We start from the raw sequence: 17,888 nt of genomic DNA, 5'->3' as shown, positions 1-17,888 counted from the left end.
TACTCATTTCAGGACTGACATCTGGCCCAGCAAGCCCAACACCATCATGTGGTAAAAGCAATATTCTCTTACCTTCAGAGCCCAGTCACAGTCCACCAGTGCCTTCTGGTAATCTCCAAGTTTTATATAAGCCTGAAAAGACACAAAGAGCTGAGATTCACACACAACTCTGCATCAAGCAGGCTTTAGCCAACCCAGAAAGAGAAGGGTGGGTGGTGAGGAGTAACTGATGCTCCCTGCGTCAGGCAGGTCCCAGCAGGAAATACTGGGCAGGCAAGGAGTTTGTTACAAGGACTACCTGCAAGGCGAGGGCAGGGCTCAGGGGAACTGGCAAGGGGTGTTACAGAACCTGGGCTAGCAGTGAGCAGCCGCCACCACAGCTGGAACTGATGAGGCAGAAAGAGGGAGCGATGTGGAAAACAGGAGAGAACACCTGTGTGAAATGAGCTGCCTGACATGAGCTGACAACTTTATTGGAGCTAAAAGCCAGAATAAGTGCCCCCATCTCACGTTCCTCCTGCCTTCTGATCTTATTGGTTGAACCTAGATGGAAACTAGGGGGCTGGGAAGCCAAGGCACCAGTCCACACAGGCCAACCCCACATCACAGAGCAGGGCAAAGAAGGATTGGGAGGCGCAAACAGAAAATGTCCACCACAATAACCACAGCTACAAAGGAAGAGCATTCTCTGGAGTCTACCCTGCTTGTGAATGTTCCAGGACACCATACAATAAAGGGAATCAAAAAGGTAGATCGTAACAAGTGTTGGAAAGGATGCGGAAAAACTGGAACTGCTGGGAGGAATACAAAATGCTGTAGTCCCTTTGGAAGAGCCTGGCAGTTCCTCCAAAGGTTAGCTACAGAGTTACCACATGACTCAGCAATTTCACTTCCAGGAATATTCCAAGAAGACTGTAAACATACATGCACATAAAAACTTGTACATGAATGCTCAAAGCAGAACTATTCATAATAATCAAAAAGTACAAAGAATCCACGTGTCCATGAACTTAAGGATAAAATATTGTATACCTATATACAATGGAAAAAATAATTCAGCTATAGAAAGGAATAAAGAACTGATACTAATGTGAATGAACCTTGAGAACTGCATACTAAGTGAAAGAAGTCAGTCACAAAAATATAAATAATATATGATTCCATTTATATGAAATGGTCATAGTAGGCAAATGTATGGAGATAGAAAGCAGATTAGTGGTTGCCTAGGGCTGGGGACCAGGGGGAGATTTTGGGAAAGAGGAGAGAGTAATAGCTAAAGAGTGTGGAGTTTCCTTTAGAGATGAGAAAATGTTCAAGCATTGACTGTTAGTCTGCACAACTCTGTGATTATACTAAAAGCCAGTAATTGTGCACTTCAAATGGGTGAATTATACAGTAGGTGAATTGTATCTCAGTAATGCTGTTACCAAAAATTAATAAGGAAAACATTCTGCTCTGTCCTTATTAGTCTACCAGGAAGGAAGAAATACAGGAAATAAGCTGGCATTTAAGAACCCAGTACCATTAACCCTCAGTTCAAATGTCTGGGAACTCTTTTGGAATTTTCTGAAATTGGAGAAAATCTTGACAATTAAGAATTAACTTAGAATTTGAATCAACTTAAACTAAACCAACTTGAGGATTTAGATCAGTTAAAGTGCCCAGAACTAGAGGCAAATAAAAAAATGAAAGATTGTTTCAAGATAAGCACAATGACTACTATAAGCTAATTACTGGTCACAGAGGGTGGCCAATAAATTCTTATCGAGAAATACTACAGAGATTTTAAACACTTTTTGGGAATTCCCTAAGACGTAACAATAATCACCCCATATAAGAAAGGAAAACCAAGCATCTAAAGGACAAATAGATTTTCTATCAGTCATATCAGTCACCAGTAATAGAGCCAACACAAATAGGCTTGTCCATGACCAAAACTGCACCAAGGAACTGCGATGTTCTTAACCATAAGATGAGATATTTACATGGACAAGCCAATTATGGGGTCAGGGCTGGAACTCAGGGAGAATCTAAGCATTCAGCCAAAGCGAGGAAGGAGCAGGTAACAATCAGCTAATGAATTTCTACAGTATGGCTTTCACTGCCATAGAACGGAAGCTATAATGCTGTTCCTTCATTAGCTCAGGCTCTGTGCTAACTGAAGAAGACAACTCTTTGAGCTTGCCTGCTCTGTGAAACATCATCCTTTGCCTCTGGTCTTAGGTTGCATTTGAAAGCTAGAGGATGTGAGGAGGAGTTTAGCATCGTTCTAGACAACTGTAGCCATGACTCTACGACACAGATTAAGGCTACACACAGACCCTGAGAAAGTCAGATTAAGGATACACACAGACCCTGAGAAAGTCAGATTAAGGATACACACAGACCCTGAGAAAGTCAGATTAAGGATACACACAGACCCTGAGAAAGTCAGATTAAGGATACACACATACCCTGAGAAAGTCTCGCAGGGCTTCAACAATTTCACAATACAGCCTTTTACTTTTTCTTCTTTTTTTTTAAGACTTGGATTCAACACCCTGTAACTTTTCCATTGTCTTTAGCTTTTCCACATTTTAAGAACAACTTTTGCCAAATGGCAATTAAACTCTAGATTTATCTAAATCACCCCAGCAATCTATTGATCATAACATTAGCTTCAGAAGAAAAACAAAGCAATGAAAGGGTAGCTTTTTTTTCTTTAGCAAGTAACATTCAATTTGCAGGGTCCTTATTAAGTGTTTTCTAGCCCTGCATGCAAACAGGGGAGGCATTTTAAAAATAGTCAATGGTTCAAAGATTCCTAATACTAGGCAACACATTTTGTGTTTGTCTCTGAATAAGCTTTCTCTTTGAGAGAGCTGGGAGAAATTACTTTCCCAAAGCTTTTCATTGCATTTGCTTATATTTATCCACATTCACTCTTAATGTAATTCTTCAGAACTAATGAAAAAAAACTTTAAAATTGAGTACAGTAAAAATGTAACTAATTTAGATGAATTAGGGCAGTCTGAATTAGATATGTCTGAATTACATAACATTTTAAAAACAATTCAATTTTATTGCTTTTGAATCACTTCAGAGCAACAAGACTGAACAAGCATCAGTAGGTAGATGCTTTTAGGGGCCAAACTGGTGATAAATAAGAAGGAAATGTAATTATTATACTAATTGCTTACCTTTAAATGATTCTTCTGAATCATCAACAGAAACTTAATTCCTTAAATGGACTTAATATGCTTCCAATGTTATGTAACTCAGTAAGAATTTAGGGGATGTGCATTATAAACAGAGCATTGGGGGAAAAGATATGGCAGCTTTGCCTTCAAAAGATTTATATTTGCAATCTAGTTAGAGTGATAGGGTGATAAAATGTAAACTACCAAATCGGCCTCAGGTCACCTTATTTATCAGTTTACTTCCTTATAACAAGTTCTCTCCACCAACGGAGATAGATAAATGACACCTCGACTCCAGTGGGATGTATTCAAGCCACTAAACTAATGAGGTTGCACTGAGCTTGGATCTACTCCCCATTAAATCAGTGTCACTCCCTAGACTCTGGCCTCCCAATGTCCTGGGTCTTGCTTTCGATACACTTCCTCAACGTACCCCAGCCAGACATTTAATCATGAGTCATAGAGATTGGAGCTGACAGGGACTCTGCTGCAGACTCTCCCTCTGGTCCATGACACGGCATTAAGCGCATTTCGCACAGGTCCTTGCTGACAGGTCCTAACAATCAGATAATCATGCCCATCAATCTGCCAGTTTTTAAGGTTTGAACAAGGAGACCTCTACCCACATAAAAACTCAACTACTTTTCAAAGATGAGGTCACAGGTGACATTCTTGCTTCAGCTGAGAGCCATCAGCTTTGTCCCTTCATTAAGTAGCAGAAAATGAATACCAGTGATGGTTTTTACCTGGTGTTCCGAGAAACTGAGAACCCCTATGATACAAATCTGAGGTGAAAGGGTTTTCAGAAACTTCAAATTTCTGAGAAACTGGCTCTAGTTCCATCAGCTACCCAGTTTACTTCAGTCACAAGACCTTAATCTTAAAGAGGGATAGCTATGATGAATAAGACAGTCACAGGGAAGTAGCTTTTAGGAGTTAAGACTGCCACCAAAAGAGGAGGCTGGTCGAATTGAGTGGTGGCAGAATTACAAGGTCTCACAGGTTATTTCATTCCACTGGTTTTCTCCTCTATCCACATGGAAAGCCCCTGGTCATCCTTGGGGATGTGCCGTGGAGGACGTACTCTATGGAGGGAGCTGATGTCGCGACGCTGTACAGCTCCTCCCAGTCCTCCTCCTCCAGTAACCGCCCATCAGCAGCTTGAAGACAGATTGTGGCATTTATAACATGGAAACTGGTGCACACCACATACAAATCAAGGGCCAGTTGGTAAACATTTGCCAGTCCAGCAGGGATACCATCTAGTCTTGTCTTCATCTGTTTTTCAAATGCAGTGGCAACCACTCCCTGAGAGCCCCAAGAAAACCCCTGGGTAAACCCACAGCTCACTGACCTGGGCTCGGTTGGTGTACAGCACTTTCATGTCCTTCAGCTTCTCCAAGCCCTGGCTATAGCGCAGGACAGCCGTTTCATAGTCACCTTTGACGAAGGCTTCATTCCCCTCTTCTTTTAGGGCTATAAGAACAACAGTCATCAACTGAGCTCTCACTGTACATTAGAAACTTCTTCTAGACTTCATTTCCCAATTCCACTCTGAAGGTCTTAGCTGACCCAAAGGCACTTATTTCTGCACCTATTTCAGGATTACCTTCTTTATTTTTTCTAAGACTTTTAAGTAGATTCCAGAGAAAGTGACTGTTTCTGCATCAAGGCTCAGAACCACTCCAATCTTGTTACAGAGACCAACATCTCATAAACAGGGTCTTTAGTTAGTGTTCTAACAAATATGGAATCATGCAGATCCACGGCACATACACCACTGGTGGCATAAGATACTGAAAGCACCTCTGGCAAAGTCTCTCACCCCCAAAACACATAACATGTGCCTTTCTTTTCCTTTATTTCTCCTCTCCTTTCTCACAATTTTGTTTTCCCATTTCGTTTTTCTTTCTGACTTCGTCTATATCTCAGGCAAGCTGGTAGAGCCTCACTCTCTTTGCTCCCTACTTTCCAAGCACTCTTTAGGAATCTGATCCTCTAAGCCCATACACCTTTGGAGGTGGGCTGACTGTGGAGGCCGACTGAGGCTGTATCCTACTCGTTGTGCATGGATGCAGGAGCAGAGAACACATCCCCAGTAACTTCTGCCTGGTCAGGTCCCACTGCCACAGGCCCACGAGGAACCCACTGCCTGGAACTTTAAATGTCCTCACACATCAGCATACAGACTCTCACATGCTCTTTCCAGCTTGAATCACCCAGCAATGAAAAGTAAGGACTGATAATTACCATCTGCTAAGACTTGGTTTTCCCTTCTTCTCTTAGCTCGCTCCTTCGCATCCTTCTCCACAGATGCCAAGAAGGCCTCTGATGGCAGAGTAATTTCAAACAGCCAAAAGAAAAACCCAAATACTATAATCAGTTCTTTAACTCTAATGCCAAAGAGAGCTACTTTAGAGTTTTACAGCCACATTTCTCATGCACACGCACGTAGGCACAGGCACACACATACACACACATAATTCTGAGGCAACTAAAATGACATTTTCTTAATTTGACATTAAATGGTAATCTGTGTGATGTATTATTATACATGATGGCTATGACTATGCTTCAAATTTGAATTATGTCTTTTAAAAGATTTTTTTCTTTGAAGAGAGGCAATTTTTTGTTCCATTTAGCATAATGAGCTGTGGAGATGAGCAAGAGAGAAAATATCTAGATTCCCTAAGAGTAAATTGGATGATGCATAATAACTGAAGTCAGTTTACAAAAGAATGACCAGGAGAAAATCCAGAGAAGCCTCTGAGCATTTTTCCCTCTGACCACTAGCAGAATTGTGTGATCAGTGGAGTTTGTTCATGGGTTGTTTGTAGGCCTAGATGCTATAATTTAAGGGTCTGGAAGTTATAATCAATAAAAAAATGATCCTAAATAAACAGTACACATTGGGAAAAGAGATGCTGTCCTTACCTGGACTTAATTCATCTGCATTCTGTGAGACACAGGTTTTCATGAAAACAAAGAAACAAATTTCAAAAACTACTCTGATTTATATGTATACAAACTACAAACCAAGAAGGCAAATCAATTACAAATGAGGAGACAAGTCATTTCCTTTAACCACTAATACAGAAGGGTTCAAAATTTAGGGAGCATGCTTTAAATCAGGAGATTTGGTTGTGGATACAATTGATATGGGGTTCAGTCTGCAAAAGCAAGGCTGTCCAGGTTAAGGGACTCCATTGGTGGCTTCATGAGTTGGAAATATGAATTAGTAAAATTTATTACCTTAACAGTACAGCTTAAATATGGCACATATGCTGAGGGGGTAGAAGCCAAATTCCCATTAAAACAAACCCAAAGGTTGTTCATAAATGAACCAGAAAGACCAAGGGGGGGGGGAAATCAGAGTTTATACTTTCTTGTAGAAAATGAATCCAGTGAATCTAAGAAACAAGAGACTATTTCAGTTTCACCAGACAGCTTGAAATTAAATGACTGCTCAGTGCAGGTCTTCCTGCTGTACCTACTTATATAAATCTGCAATAGAAAAAGAAACCTCTGCAAGAGCTTGTGGAGGACTGATCGTGGTCTTGTTCAAGGTGGTTCTGCACCCATCCTCCTCTCGGTGTTCCTCCATAAGCAGCAGTCTCTTCTCTGTCTCGAGGACAGCTTTCTGTTGTACAACCGGGTCATCAGAATTCATCTCCTGAATTAAAGTAGCTAGAGGAGAAATCAGATGTGAATCAATCAAAAGAGGTCTTCAAAAGGAAAGACTCCATTCATTAGAAGGATAGTGTACAAAATTAATGGGGGAGAAGCTAAAGAAGGAAAACAAGGCAATAGAAAGCCAAAATAGAGCAATTAGAACCAATATGAAACAATTAAGAACAGGATTTGTTTTGCCTGGAAAAAAAACTACAAAAGAATTTAACTCTGGAATTCAAGGAACAGAGTTTTAAGTTGTTATTCAATTCAACAATAATTTTTGGAGATCTTATTCAGAGTTAAATATTACGCTGAATGCTGCAGATAACAATGATGAATAAAAATATCCTGTTTTTAAAGAGCTTATGATCTTGTGTGGGAGACAAACATGTAAGGTACAGGCAGCTCTGAGATCACAAAACAATATCCCTTAACTCCCCCTGTCTTCATTGTACTGCCTCCCCAGCTCAGGTTCCAGGTCCATCTGCTGGCAGCCATCCTGCCCTCCCACCTCACTTAACAGATAAAGTTCCAACTCTAGATGAATCCAAGAATCCACCTCTCTCAGCCTTTGTTAGGGATGCTGAATACTTACAGAGAAAGAAAGATGCCTGGGAGAACTGGTCCCAACTCAACTGGACCTTCAGTGATGCTCACCAATCCTATTATGCAATTCTAGGCAAGTCATTCTACTATTCCCCAAAGACTTTCAAGTTTTCTGCACTCCAAACCTGACCATTCCAAACAGACGATCTTACTTATTTATTCAGAGAGGAAAGGGCTGACATCTGAAAGTCTTTCAACTTCCTGTCAGCAAAACTATAAAACTGCCTACATCTTTGTCTATTCACCCTTCCAACCACAAGAAAAAGGTGTCCTTCCTCCTGTACGAGGTTTATCACTCATCTTGTGCTCAGGATTCCACCATCCTGATCCCATCCCATCATGTTTAACATAAATGGGAATGCTGCATCACCAATTAATTATCCCACCTCAGCAATACTTCCAACCCAGTCAATCAGCTTCCCCCTAAAGGTGTCTACACACTTTAAATCTCTCCCATGCCCTGTCTCCTCTGTTCACAGATAAATTTAGGTATTTTCCCATTACTAGTTCTTCATTTCCCACTGACTCTCCAAGGAAACTTGCTGCAAATTTTAGTTGTAAATTACTTCAAATATTCATAAAATAAGGTACTTTTTTTCCACACCATCTATTAGTTAATACAGATCCTTTCTCCAGCATGTTTTAGTGTCTAATATTTGTATCACTGAGTTTGTGCTGTAAAACACACCATCCCCAAATTTATTGACTTAAAAACACTATTTATCTAGCTTTATTTAGTTTCCAATTCTCTAGGTCAGTCATTTGAGTTGGACTTACCTGTTAGTTCTAGTTTAAGCTGGGCTGATATGAGCTATCAGTCATCTAAGTAGCTCTACTTGGGAAACTTGGCTGGCTTTGGCTGGAGCAATAGGAGCGATGAGGGAAAGTGTATCTCATCCCAGCAGGGATATCCAAGAGTTTCCAGAAAGCAAGACCCAATGTTTGTGCTTTTTGGGTTTCTGCTTGTGTCACGTTTGTAGATATTACTTTGGCTAAACAAGTCACATGGCCAATCCAGGACTCCATCCTTGATGGGAAGAAAGGAATTCATGGCCATTTTCCCAATCCACTAGAGTATCTGATATGTGTGTGTTTAAACTTTTTAATAAACAACTTTGCAAAATGTGTATTCTTCTGCTACCTACTTTATCTTTTAATATGCTTTAGAGATTTGTTCCTGAGGCATATGGTTCCAGGTGATTCACATTAATCACTGTATGTACCATACCTGACCCACTCTTATTAATGGTCATCCAGGTTATTTTTTGCTTCAGTAAATAGAGCATGCCTGTATGTATATTACCTTGTGCACATGTTATATATTAAGATATAGCTTACTGTAATTTTTACTCCTACAGCAATGTACAATGGTAAAGGTATCTCATTAATTTGTATTTTGCTGAATATGACTGGGATTAAGTATCTTATTGATTTGCAGGCCATTTGGACAGCCTCTTCTGTGAAGTATCTGTTCCTATTCTTGGCCAATTTTCTTCTGGTCATTTGCCCCTTTTGCATGACTTTATATAATTCTTGATATATTCTAAAATGGTTTCATGGATTTGTAAACATTTTCTCCTTTGGTTTGATCTGCCTTTTGTTTTTATGAAACCTTTGTCAAAGAGATTTTCCTTTTAATTTTAGTATGCTAAATACACCAATCTCTTCCTTTATGATTTATGCTTTTTGTGCCATTAAGATTACAAATGTGGTCTCTTCTTTTTAAAGGCTTATTTTTCTCATTAATGTTTCTGATCCACCTGGAGTTGATTTCTGTGTACGGTGGGCACACCCTCTGTGGAGGGTCCTGTTCTCCCCACTGATGTGTCTTGTCCTTGTCATTCTGTCTATCTGCTCTAGGCTCTTCATTCCTTTTCACTGAACTGCTTGTTTTTCCAGCACCTAAACCTCCATGCAGTAATCACTGTAGCTTAATACTAATCTTGAACTGTGGATAGGGAGAGTTCTCCCTCCTTTTTTTCCTACAGAATTTCCTTGATTTTTCTTGGTCCTTTATTCTTCCATATGAACTGTGGAATCATCTTGTTGAATTTTAGCATAAACCACTTTGGGGGTGTTGATCTCAACTGTATTGACTGTATGAAATAATTTGAGGAGAACTGGTATCTTTACCAAACGAATCTTCCCATTCATGATAAAAATGCCTCCCTTTATGTAGATATTATTTTGTCTTTTAATTAAAATTTTTATAAACTAAACTCCACATTTTATTCTAATTTCAGTAGTTTCTCTTTCCTGTCTTTTTCGGTTCCAGAACCATGTCCATGTAACACATTACATTCAGTCACGTCTCAGGCTTCTTGGGGTCATGACAATTTATTAAATTTTCCTTGTTCTTGATGACCTTGATAGTTTCAGAAGTGCTAGTCAGGCAGTTTGTAGAGTGTATTTCAATTTGGGTTTATCATACATGGTTCTTGTGGTTAGACTAGGATCACAGGATGTAGAAAGAAAGACCAAAGCACATCATATCCAGGGTACCTGCTATCAACATGATTTATCATGCTAACCTGGATTACTTATTATTATTGTTTGCTCTTTCCCACTGTAAAGTTACTTTTCCACATTCCTTGCCAGACTGTAGTCTTCAGAAGCAAGTCACTATATGTATCTCATTTGTATTTATGGAAGGGAGGGAGTTATGCTCCACCTCTTTGAAGGAGGATTATCTACATAAATTATTTGGAATTCATCTAGATGGGAGATTTGCCTTACTCATTTAGTTATTTATTTATTCAGTTATATATATATATCGGTAGGGACTCATGGATATTAATTCTATACTTTGGATGATAACCAAATACAATGTTGATTTTGTTGCTCAAATTGTTCCAGCTTTGACCACTGGGATCTGTTTCAATTAAATTCTGTAATTTTCTCCATAGAGACCTTGCATATATTTGATAGGCTTATTTTGGCATTGTAACTGAAGTCTTTCTTGAAACTAAAAATTTAAAAATAGAACTAGCCTCTGATCCAAAAATCTTATTTTTGGAAATATAACCAAAGGAACTGAAATTATTATGTTGAGAAATCTACATAGGTTTATGTATACTATTCAGCCTGAAAAAGGAAGAAAATCTTGTGATTTGGGACAACATGGATGGAACTAGAGATCATAATGTTAAATGAATTATGCCAGACACAGGAAGAAAAGAACTGTATGATCTTACTTATATGTAGGATCTAAAAAAATTTAATTCAGAAGCAGAATAAAAAGATGTTTATCAGAGGCTGGGGGTGGAAAGAACAGGGAGATGTTGGTCAAACGGTACAAAGTTCTAGTCAGATGGGAGAATGTTCTGCAGCTTCACTATTCAGCATGCGGACTATAGTTGACAACAATGTACTGTATACTTGAAAACTGCTAAGGGGGTAGATCTTAAATGCTCTCAACCAAGGAAAAATGATGAGTATATGAAGTGATAAATAGGTTAAATTAGCTTGGATTAATCACTTTACAACACATATGGACATCAAAACACCATGCTGTACATCATATTTACACATAATTTTGTTACTTAATCCTTACTAAAGCTAAAAAAAAATTAAGTATGGCCTTTGCTTTAAAAAGTCTTTTTGTCTGATATTAATATTCAACATCTGTTTTCTTTTATATAGCATTTTTCCATTTTTAAGGTTTAACTTTTCTGTGTCTTTAAGTTCAGGCATGTCTCTTCTAGACTCAGACTAACAAAGCCAGTTTTCCTCTGAACAGCTTCCCTGAGATATTCTACTCATCAAACCTAGTATGTCCATCCTTCTTTCCTTCTAAATCTATTCAAATGCCCCTTCCTCAGCAAAGGGCCCAATCTCCACTGAGAGTCATTCAACTCTCAGAACTCACCTTTGAGTCTTCATTCTCCCTTAGCCCCACAGCCAGTGAACACCAAAGTGTGTAGACTATAACTTCTAAACACGTCTCGAATTTGTCTACTATGTCCATTCCCACTGCTGACTCCAAGCCCAGCCACTACTTCTTCTCCCTGCAGTACCGTAACAGCCTTCTCACATCTCTTAGTATGTTTTCTTCTCCACTCCCGCCCACGTTCCACACCAAGGCTGGAGAGCATTTTCTAAGGTATAAATCTGATCATGCTCCAGTTCTAAGCAAACCCTTCAAAGGATTCCCAATGGTCTTGTTAAACAAATTCCTTATAGCAGCTTCCAAGGTCTTCCTTAGCTGGTCTCTCCTCACTCAGATGGGACCTTTCTCTTCTTGCTTTCTTCTCTTTAGCTACATGGGGCTTTATATTCCTTCCATTTCTAAGAAGCACCACACTCTGCAACTACCAGCTTCCCTATCTTCTTACTTCCATCTAGAAGACTCCTATCCTCTCCCCAGTGGCTAACTCCTCCTTGTTCTTCAGATTTTGCTGACAGTTATTTCACATCTTCAGGCAAACCTTATTTTATCTTTGCTATGGAGTGAACTGTGTCTTCCTCCCCATCAAAAAAATTTAGGGTGAAGCCCTAAATCCCAATGTAACTATATTTGCACAAAGGGTCTTAAAGATGTGACTAAATTAGTTCAAAAGGGTAGGGTCATGATCCAGTATGACTGCTGTCCTTATAAGAACATGTACAATGAGATGACCACATGAACCCCAGCAAAAAAAGGCTGTCTACAAGTCAAACAGGACTCAGGAAAAATCAACCCTGCCAACATTTTGTTCTTGGAGTTTGTTTGCAGAACAGTGAAAAAATACAGTTCTATTGTATAAGCCATGCAGCCTGTGTATTTTGATACAACAGCCCTAGCAAACTAACATTATCCTCTAAATTGGGACCCTTGCATGTATCTCTTTGTACATATCATCTCAAAACTTCTTACTGTTTTCCTCATTAAACTATAGATATAAAAAGGGAAAGTAATTATTTTACTGTACTCTAGAGTGCTTAGCAATACTCAACATAGTGAAAGCCCAAGAAATAAATGTATAGAATCTACACATGTGGCTATACATTTAAATTTGTTAAAAATGAAATAAAATTAGAAATTCAGTTCTTCGGTCACACAAGCCACATTTCAGATCTTCAATAGTCACATGTGGCTAGTGGTTAACCACAGTGGAGAGTGCAGATTTTCAGACATTTCTATCATCATGGAAAGTTCTAGTGGATAACACTGGTATAAATGATTCCTGGATGAATACTCAGTATGAATAAAAGTTAGACAAAGAAAGAAGGGGAAGCAGAGGAAATGCTGTTGCTCAAGTGTGAGGTAGGAAGAGATGAGAGTGGTAAGAACAAGGTCGTGTGAGGACTGAGGTCCTGATGAGAGTTTGGAATTTATTTTGACTGCAGAGGAATCCAAGCAGAGAAGTGTCTGGCCCAGATTTGCATTTTAGATACATTACTCTGTGGGAAGTACAAGGCTGATGGCAGGAACAACAATTAGGGGGTTGTTGAAAGTCTGCTGAGAGGAACCAGAACAAAGGGAGGGTTGGAGAGGATGGTGCTGGGCAAAGAAACCAAAGGTCAAGGCTGACTGGAGGTGGGTGGAGAGGTGGGAGGAGTCCAGCCAGACTGGCAGATTTCTAGGTGGTGATGCCACCAACTGTGATCAGAAGTGGGGGTTACGAGAAGCAGGGTTCACTGTGGAGAAGGAAGGCAGAAGGGAAAGGGATGTGATGCCCCAATTCTGGACACAATGGACAGGGTAGTGACCCTACAGGCTGAGGCTCTAAAAAGAAGGCTGGGTAGCAATTTACCAGCAATCAGATGGTAGTTAAATCCATGTGAAGGGCAGGTGAGCAGTGGGCCAAGGCCAGAACTCATGGATTCAGGGATGAGCAGAGGAGCGGCCCATGAGGACATAAAGAACATAATAGTATGTGCCAGTCTGAGGTTACCCAAACTATTTTTAAATCATTTTATTCTTAGTACCCATACAATCCGCTGGAAGCATTTTACAGTATTTCTATTTGCTATGTCAGATTGTTTCCTTGTTGGTTTGTTTGTTTCCAGCCTGGAACAAGTTCCCTTGAAGTCTCAAGAGGTAACTTTTGGCTTAGACTCTCTTGAGTGCAACATGTGGGACCACACTACACCTTCTGAGGTTCTACCTCAAGTTGGGGAAGGGCCTTCTTGCCAAGAGGGAGAGAGAAGTGGATGATAATCATAAGTCATCCATGTACTTTGATGGACCCTGAGGGAAACCATTTCATTTTGCATCTGTAGCTCAAAAATAGAAATGGTTCTATTGAAAAGAGGAGGGCTCCCAGACTGATCAAAGGCACTCCTAAGTGGTCTCCTTGATAACCAGGATAAACGGGCTCACTGGTGATGGGGAAAGAGCAGCTCCTTTTGACTAGAAAAGGAAAAAAATATGGAGGAGAGCTGTCAGCTTGAATTCCAATCAGAAGGTTAACAGCTTCTATGTTACCAATTAACAACAGCAAATACTGCCTGAGGCTATAATATAAATTTCTCAATACCTTTTCTGTTTAACTTCAATTACATTTTTTTCTTAAGTCATAAATCTGACAGGCAACCCAGGAGCTAACATAGAGTAATCATTTCTCTTTAGCCATACTACCACTCCAAAGCAGAATTTAATTCATTTATGATTTACTGTTACTTACTGATTTCATCCACATTTTTGAGAAATTTCTGCAAATCTTTCTCTTGATCATCAGCCATTGTAGACCAGAATCCCTAAGGGAGGCAGGATAAATGATGAAATTAATAAAACACTAAACAGAACTGTCAGGTTTATTAGCCTTCTAAGACCAAGAGCCAAGTGATTATTGTTTAGGACATATTTGTGTTTATAAATAAATGTCATGAATAACAGCAGGGTGATCCATTTCACTCCGACTGCTATTTAAGTCCAAGGGACACTCATTTGTGGCAATACATCCAGAAAGCTGCCAGCCTTCCCTTTACCAGGGAAACTGCTGTGCAAATAATTACTCTAAAGCCAACATCAACCACTATGATTCAGAGGCCTGGGGTGAAGAAGACTAGGAGAGCACATGAGAGGCCACCAGGGACACAGGACACTAATATCTGCTTCTGGTCATGACAGACCCACTGAGTCAGAAGTTTGGACCTAGTGGTGTAACAGGTAACCAAAGATGGTGCAATCTGCATTTAAATGTACATACTTAATGTTCCTGGCTTGTTTCTGAAGAATGAAGCTAGGGCTTCAGGGACTGGAACATGATGCCAGGTTGCACCAGCCTCTCTTTTCAAATCCTCTCCAAGGTACTTTGCATTTACTACCTCACCGAGGTTTTGAGTGCTCAGAGGTACCCAAGGTTCATCTGCACCCCACAAAGATCACAGAAGCTTGCAGATACCTCAGCATTAGCCAGATTCTCAGTAAACCTGGGCTAGGGCCCAGGACTGTACACTTAAAATACAGATGATTTTGAGTCACAGGTTTAGCGATGTAGTAGTGTAACACACCTACAATTGCAAAGTAGAACTCTGCCAGGAACAAGCTGTGAGTTATCTGCTCTGAGTCTGTGTCCTTATCTCCACAAGTTACAAGTTGTGCAATCTTGGCTAATGCCACAACTCCTCCGAGCCTCAGAAGCCTCGTCCATGCTACAGAAACGGTAATACAAACCTGGGAGTCATCTTGGGGATTAGTGTAGCACCAAGTGCACAATGGGTGACAAGTGTGAGGTCCTTATCTGTGAAACGGAGTGGGTGTGCGCGGCTTGGACGAATGATCGATCGCTAGGACTCTTCCCAGCTCAAACATTTAAAACTCTTTCGGAACGGAGGCAGAGTGATGCGAATTAACTTGTCCAAGGATCTAAGGGTCAAAAAGCAGGCTCGGCACCTCGTGGACCGACCAGCCCCTCGGCTCCCGCGCACGGGTCCGAGGACGCAAGCTGTCAGGCCACACCTTCCGCTGAACGCGCGCCCGGGGAGGGCAAAGGCGTGGCGTGCTTCTGCATTAACCAACTGGCCTGCGCGTGCCCGCGCTCGCGTCCCGTTGCCCGGCAACCACTCCCCAGCGACTACCCGTCCTGTGCCCTCCAAGAAGGTCCCAGCCGCAACGGATGCCGTCCCATCCGCTGGGGCCCAAACTGGCGGCCTCCATTCAGCTCTGAAGTCCAGGCCAGGCCCAGGTCCCAAGAGAGACCCCGGGGCCACCCCATTGCACTTACTTGCGGCGCCCAAAGTTGGACAGGAAATGGCGGCTACCGGCGGATATTGACTGGCCTAGACGGTGGCAAGGCGTGTCCAGGGGTGGGGTCGGGGCGGGGTCAGGGGCGGGGCCTGGGCCGCGCTCAAGTTCCTAGCGGGATGCCAAGTTCAAAGCCAAGTTGGGGGCCAAGTTGCTCACGCGAGCTGGAGAAAAGAGCAAAGTGCTGTCTCTAAAGCCCCGCCAGTTCTCACCTTGTTTCCTTCTGAGGACAGCGGTCTCACTCCATTACTATCTTTGACCCACAGGATTAAAGTCCACAATGCTTTTGGAAGAGATTTGCCTTGTGTTTGAATAGGTTTTGTTTATTAATAAATGTGTAATCTTCAGACAGTTGTGCAATCTCTTTGATCCTGTTTTCTCATCTATAAAATGGAGAAATGGCACTTTCTCATAAGATTTATAGCTAAGTGCCTGGAGCCTCTTGCATAGGAAATAGTAGTAGTGAACATCCAGAGAATCACAGGATTAAGATAGAAAGAGATAATGGACACATTCATTCACACTCTGAATACGTGCACGCACCCTTAAAGAGATTCCAGAGTGTTTTATTGAAACAAAAGTTCAACATATAAGGTTACTATGGGAGAAAAGCAGGTTTGGGGAAAATTTAAGTTTGATACTTAGAATCACTTGGGACTTCTTGGCAAGTTTGTGGGTACTTTACAGAAATCAGTTTGATAGGGACTGAGGAGTTTCTGGGGCAGAAGTTGCTAGAACAGAGGGGTCTAGACATTGTTGGTTAGATCCAACACTGATCCCCCAATACTGACTTGTGGCCTAGGTGCCATAGCATGCATTCCTGAACACCATGGAGAACAGAAGGACTACTTGAAATGTCTACAAAACATTGGAAAAAATGCAGTCCTGTTGCAGTACCTCCCCATGGTGTACGGCATGAAGGGCAGGGGTATTCTCTTTTGACAACACAACAGTTGTTAGCACATCAGCTGCAGCTGGAGGTAATGGGACCTGAGTACCCACAGTACAGTCACAGAAGCTGCTCCAAGAGACCAAAGTGCCTCATTAAGAGTAACAGACTTGCAGCGCCTGCCGGGAGCAAAGTTGTTGGTAAGCACTGATCAGATATACTCTGGGAAATCCCAGAAAGATATGGGGTACTTAGAGCATGTGGGAATTGATGGAGACAAGAACCAGTGACATTTTGGTTATTACTAGTGATATCATTCCATTTTCCTCTCAGGCTTGTGAGGCCTTGAGTGCACAAAGGCATAGTCTCCAACTTTAGGGTGTTTCTTGTCACTATGGAACTGATAGTTCCAAATTAATTCCTTTCATTTTTGCTACTCTCTTCATCAAACTCTTTTACCTGGGTTCCGGAGGGATCAGCCCATGTTGACTCTACTATACAACCCAATCAGCCATAATCATTCATCAAATGTGGATGTCACAGCATGCCAGATGCAATACAAGTCCTATGGGGTGCACTTGACCAAAATCTTCACATACTGAATGGTTAAGAGCAGGGACTCTGGAACCAGTCTGCTTGGGTTCAAATCTCAGCTCTCAAATTAATAGCATTTATTTAAAATGTTAAGTATATGTCATGTGCTTTTGACTGTTCCAGGTACTAGAGATCTTTTTGCCTCTCTTTTACTACTACTAGTACTACTACTACTTCTACCACCACTACTAGGTGTGTGACTTTTGTCAAGTTCCTTAATCTCTGTGCTTTAGTTTCTCCACCTGTAAAATTGGGTTGTTAAGTGACAACCATCTCATAGGATTGCTGTGAGGGATAGAAGAGTTAATACAGAGCATCATCAACACCCAGTAAACATAACTATCACTACTACTACTGTGGTTAGTATGCTGTAGACTAGTGCCTTTGAACCTTTTGTGCATAGGAGTTGTCTGGGGATCATGTTAACATGCAGTCTGAGTCCTGGGAGTTGAGTTTCTGCAGTGACAACCCTCTGTGGACTAGGGGCCACACTGAGGAGCAAGTGCAGAGAGTTTGTTAAAAGTTGGGGATGTGGTGGAGACACCAGACATCAACCAAGGAGGTTAAAAGCCAACAAACAATCATTTAAATTCTCATGATTAGCATTATAAGAAGGATGGAAAGTGAAAGTAGCAAAGGGTGCCATGAAAGTGTAGTCTCCATACTGCTTTCCAGAGTGGCTGCACCAATTTGCAACCCCACCAGCCTTGTAAGAGTCTACCTTTTTCCCCACATCCTCGCCAACACCTCTTGTTGCCTGTATTCTTGAAAATAGCCA

At 41.1% G+C, this 17,888-nt stretch overlaps 1 protein-coding gene across 3 annotated transcripts in view; it reads right to left on the bottom strand.

The window, feature by feature from the left end:
• Nucleotides 1-15,861, bottom strand: part of Ttc12 (tetratricopeptide repeat domain 12) — a 46,421-nt gene extending 30,560 nt beyond the window's left edge. Inside the window, exons 1-7 of one of the 3 annotated variants that reach the window (XM_047519272.1) lie at nucleotides 15,840-15,861; nucleotides 14,066-14,138; nucleotides 6,703-6,866; nucleotides 6,114-6,135; nucleotides 5,430-5,507; nucleotides 4,534-4,655; nucleotides 73-132 (exon numbers count right to left, since the gene is read on the bottom strand). In XM_047519272.1, the coding sequence (XP_047375228.1) occupies nucleotides 73-132; nucleotides 4,534-4,655; nucleotides 5,430-5,507; nucleotides 6,114-6,135; nucleotides 6,703-6,866; nucleotides 14,066-14,123 (504 nt within the window). In that variant the 5' untranslated portion in view covers nucleotides 14,124-14,138; nucleotides 15,840-15,861. Of the gene's footprint in view, nucleotides 1-72; nucleotides 133-4,533; nucleotides 4,656-5,429; nucleotides 5,508-6,113; nucleotides 6,136-6,702; nucleotides 6,867-14,065; nucleotides 14,139-15,057; nucleotides 15,410-15,607; nucleotides 15,685-15,839 lie in introns of those variants that run through there. The other 2 variants (XM_047519270.1, XM_047519271.1) reach the window with 2 other exon arrangements.
• Nucleotides 15,862-17,888: the final 2,027 nt, after the last annotated feature.

The sequence above is a fragment of the Sciurus carolinensis genome, chromosome 11 (genome assembly GCF_902686445.1).
Source record: "Sciurus carolinensis chromosome 11, mSciCar1.2, whole genome shotgun sequence".
NCBI lineage: Eukaryota > Metazoa > Chordata > Mammalia > Rodentia > Sciuridae > Sciurus > Sciurus carolinensis.
This window is presented reverse-complemented; position numbering and strand designations above follow the sequence as displayed.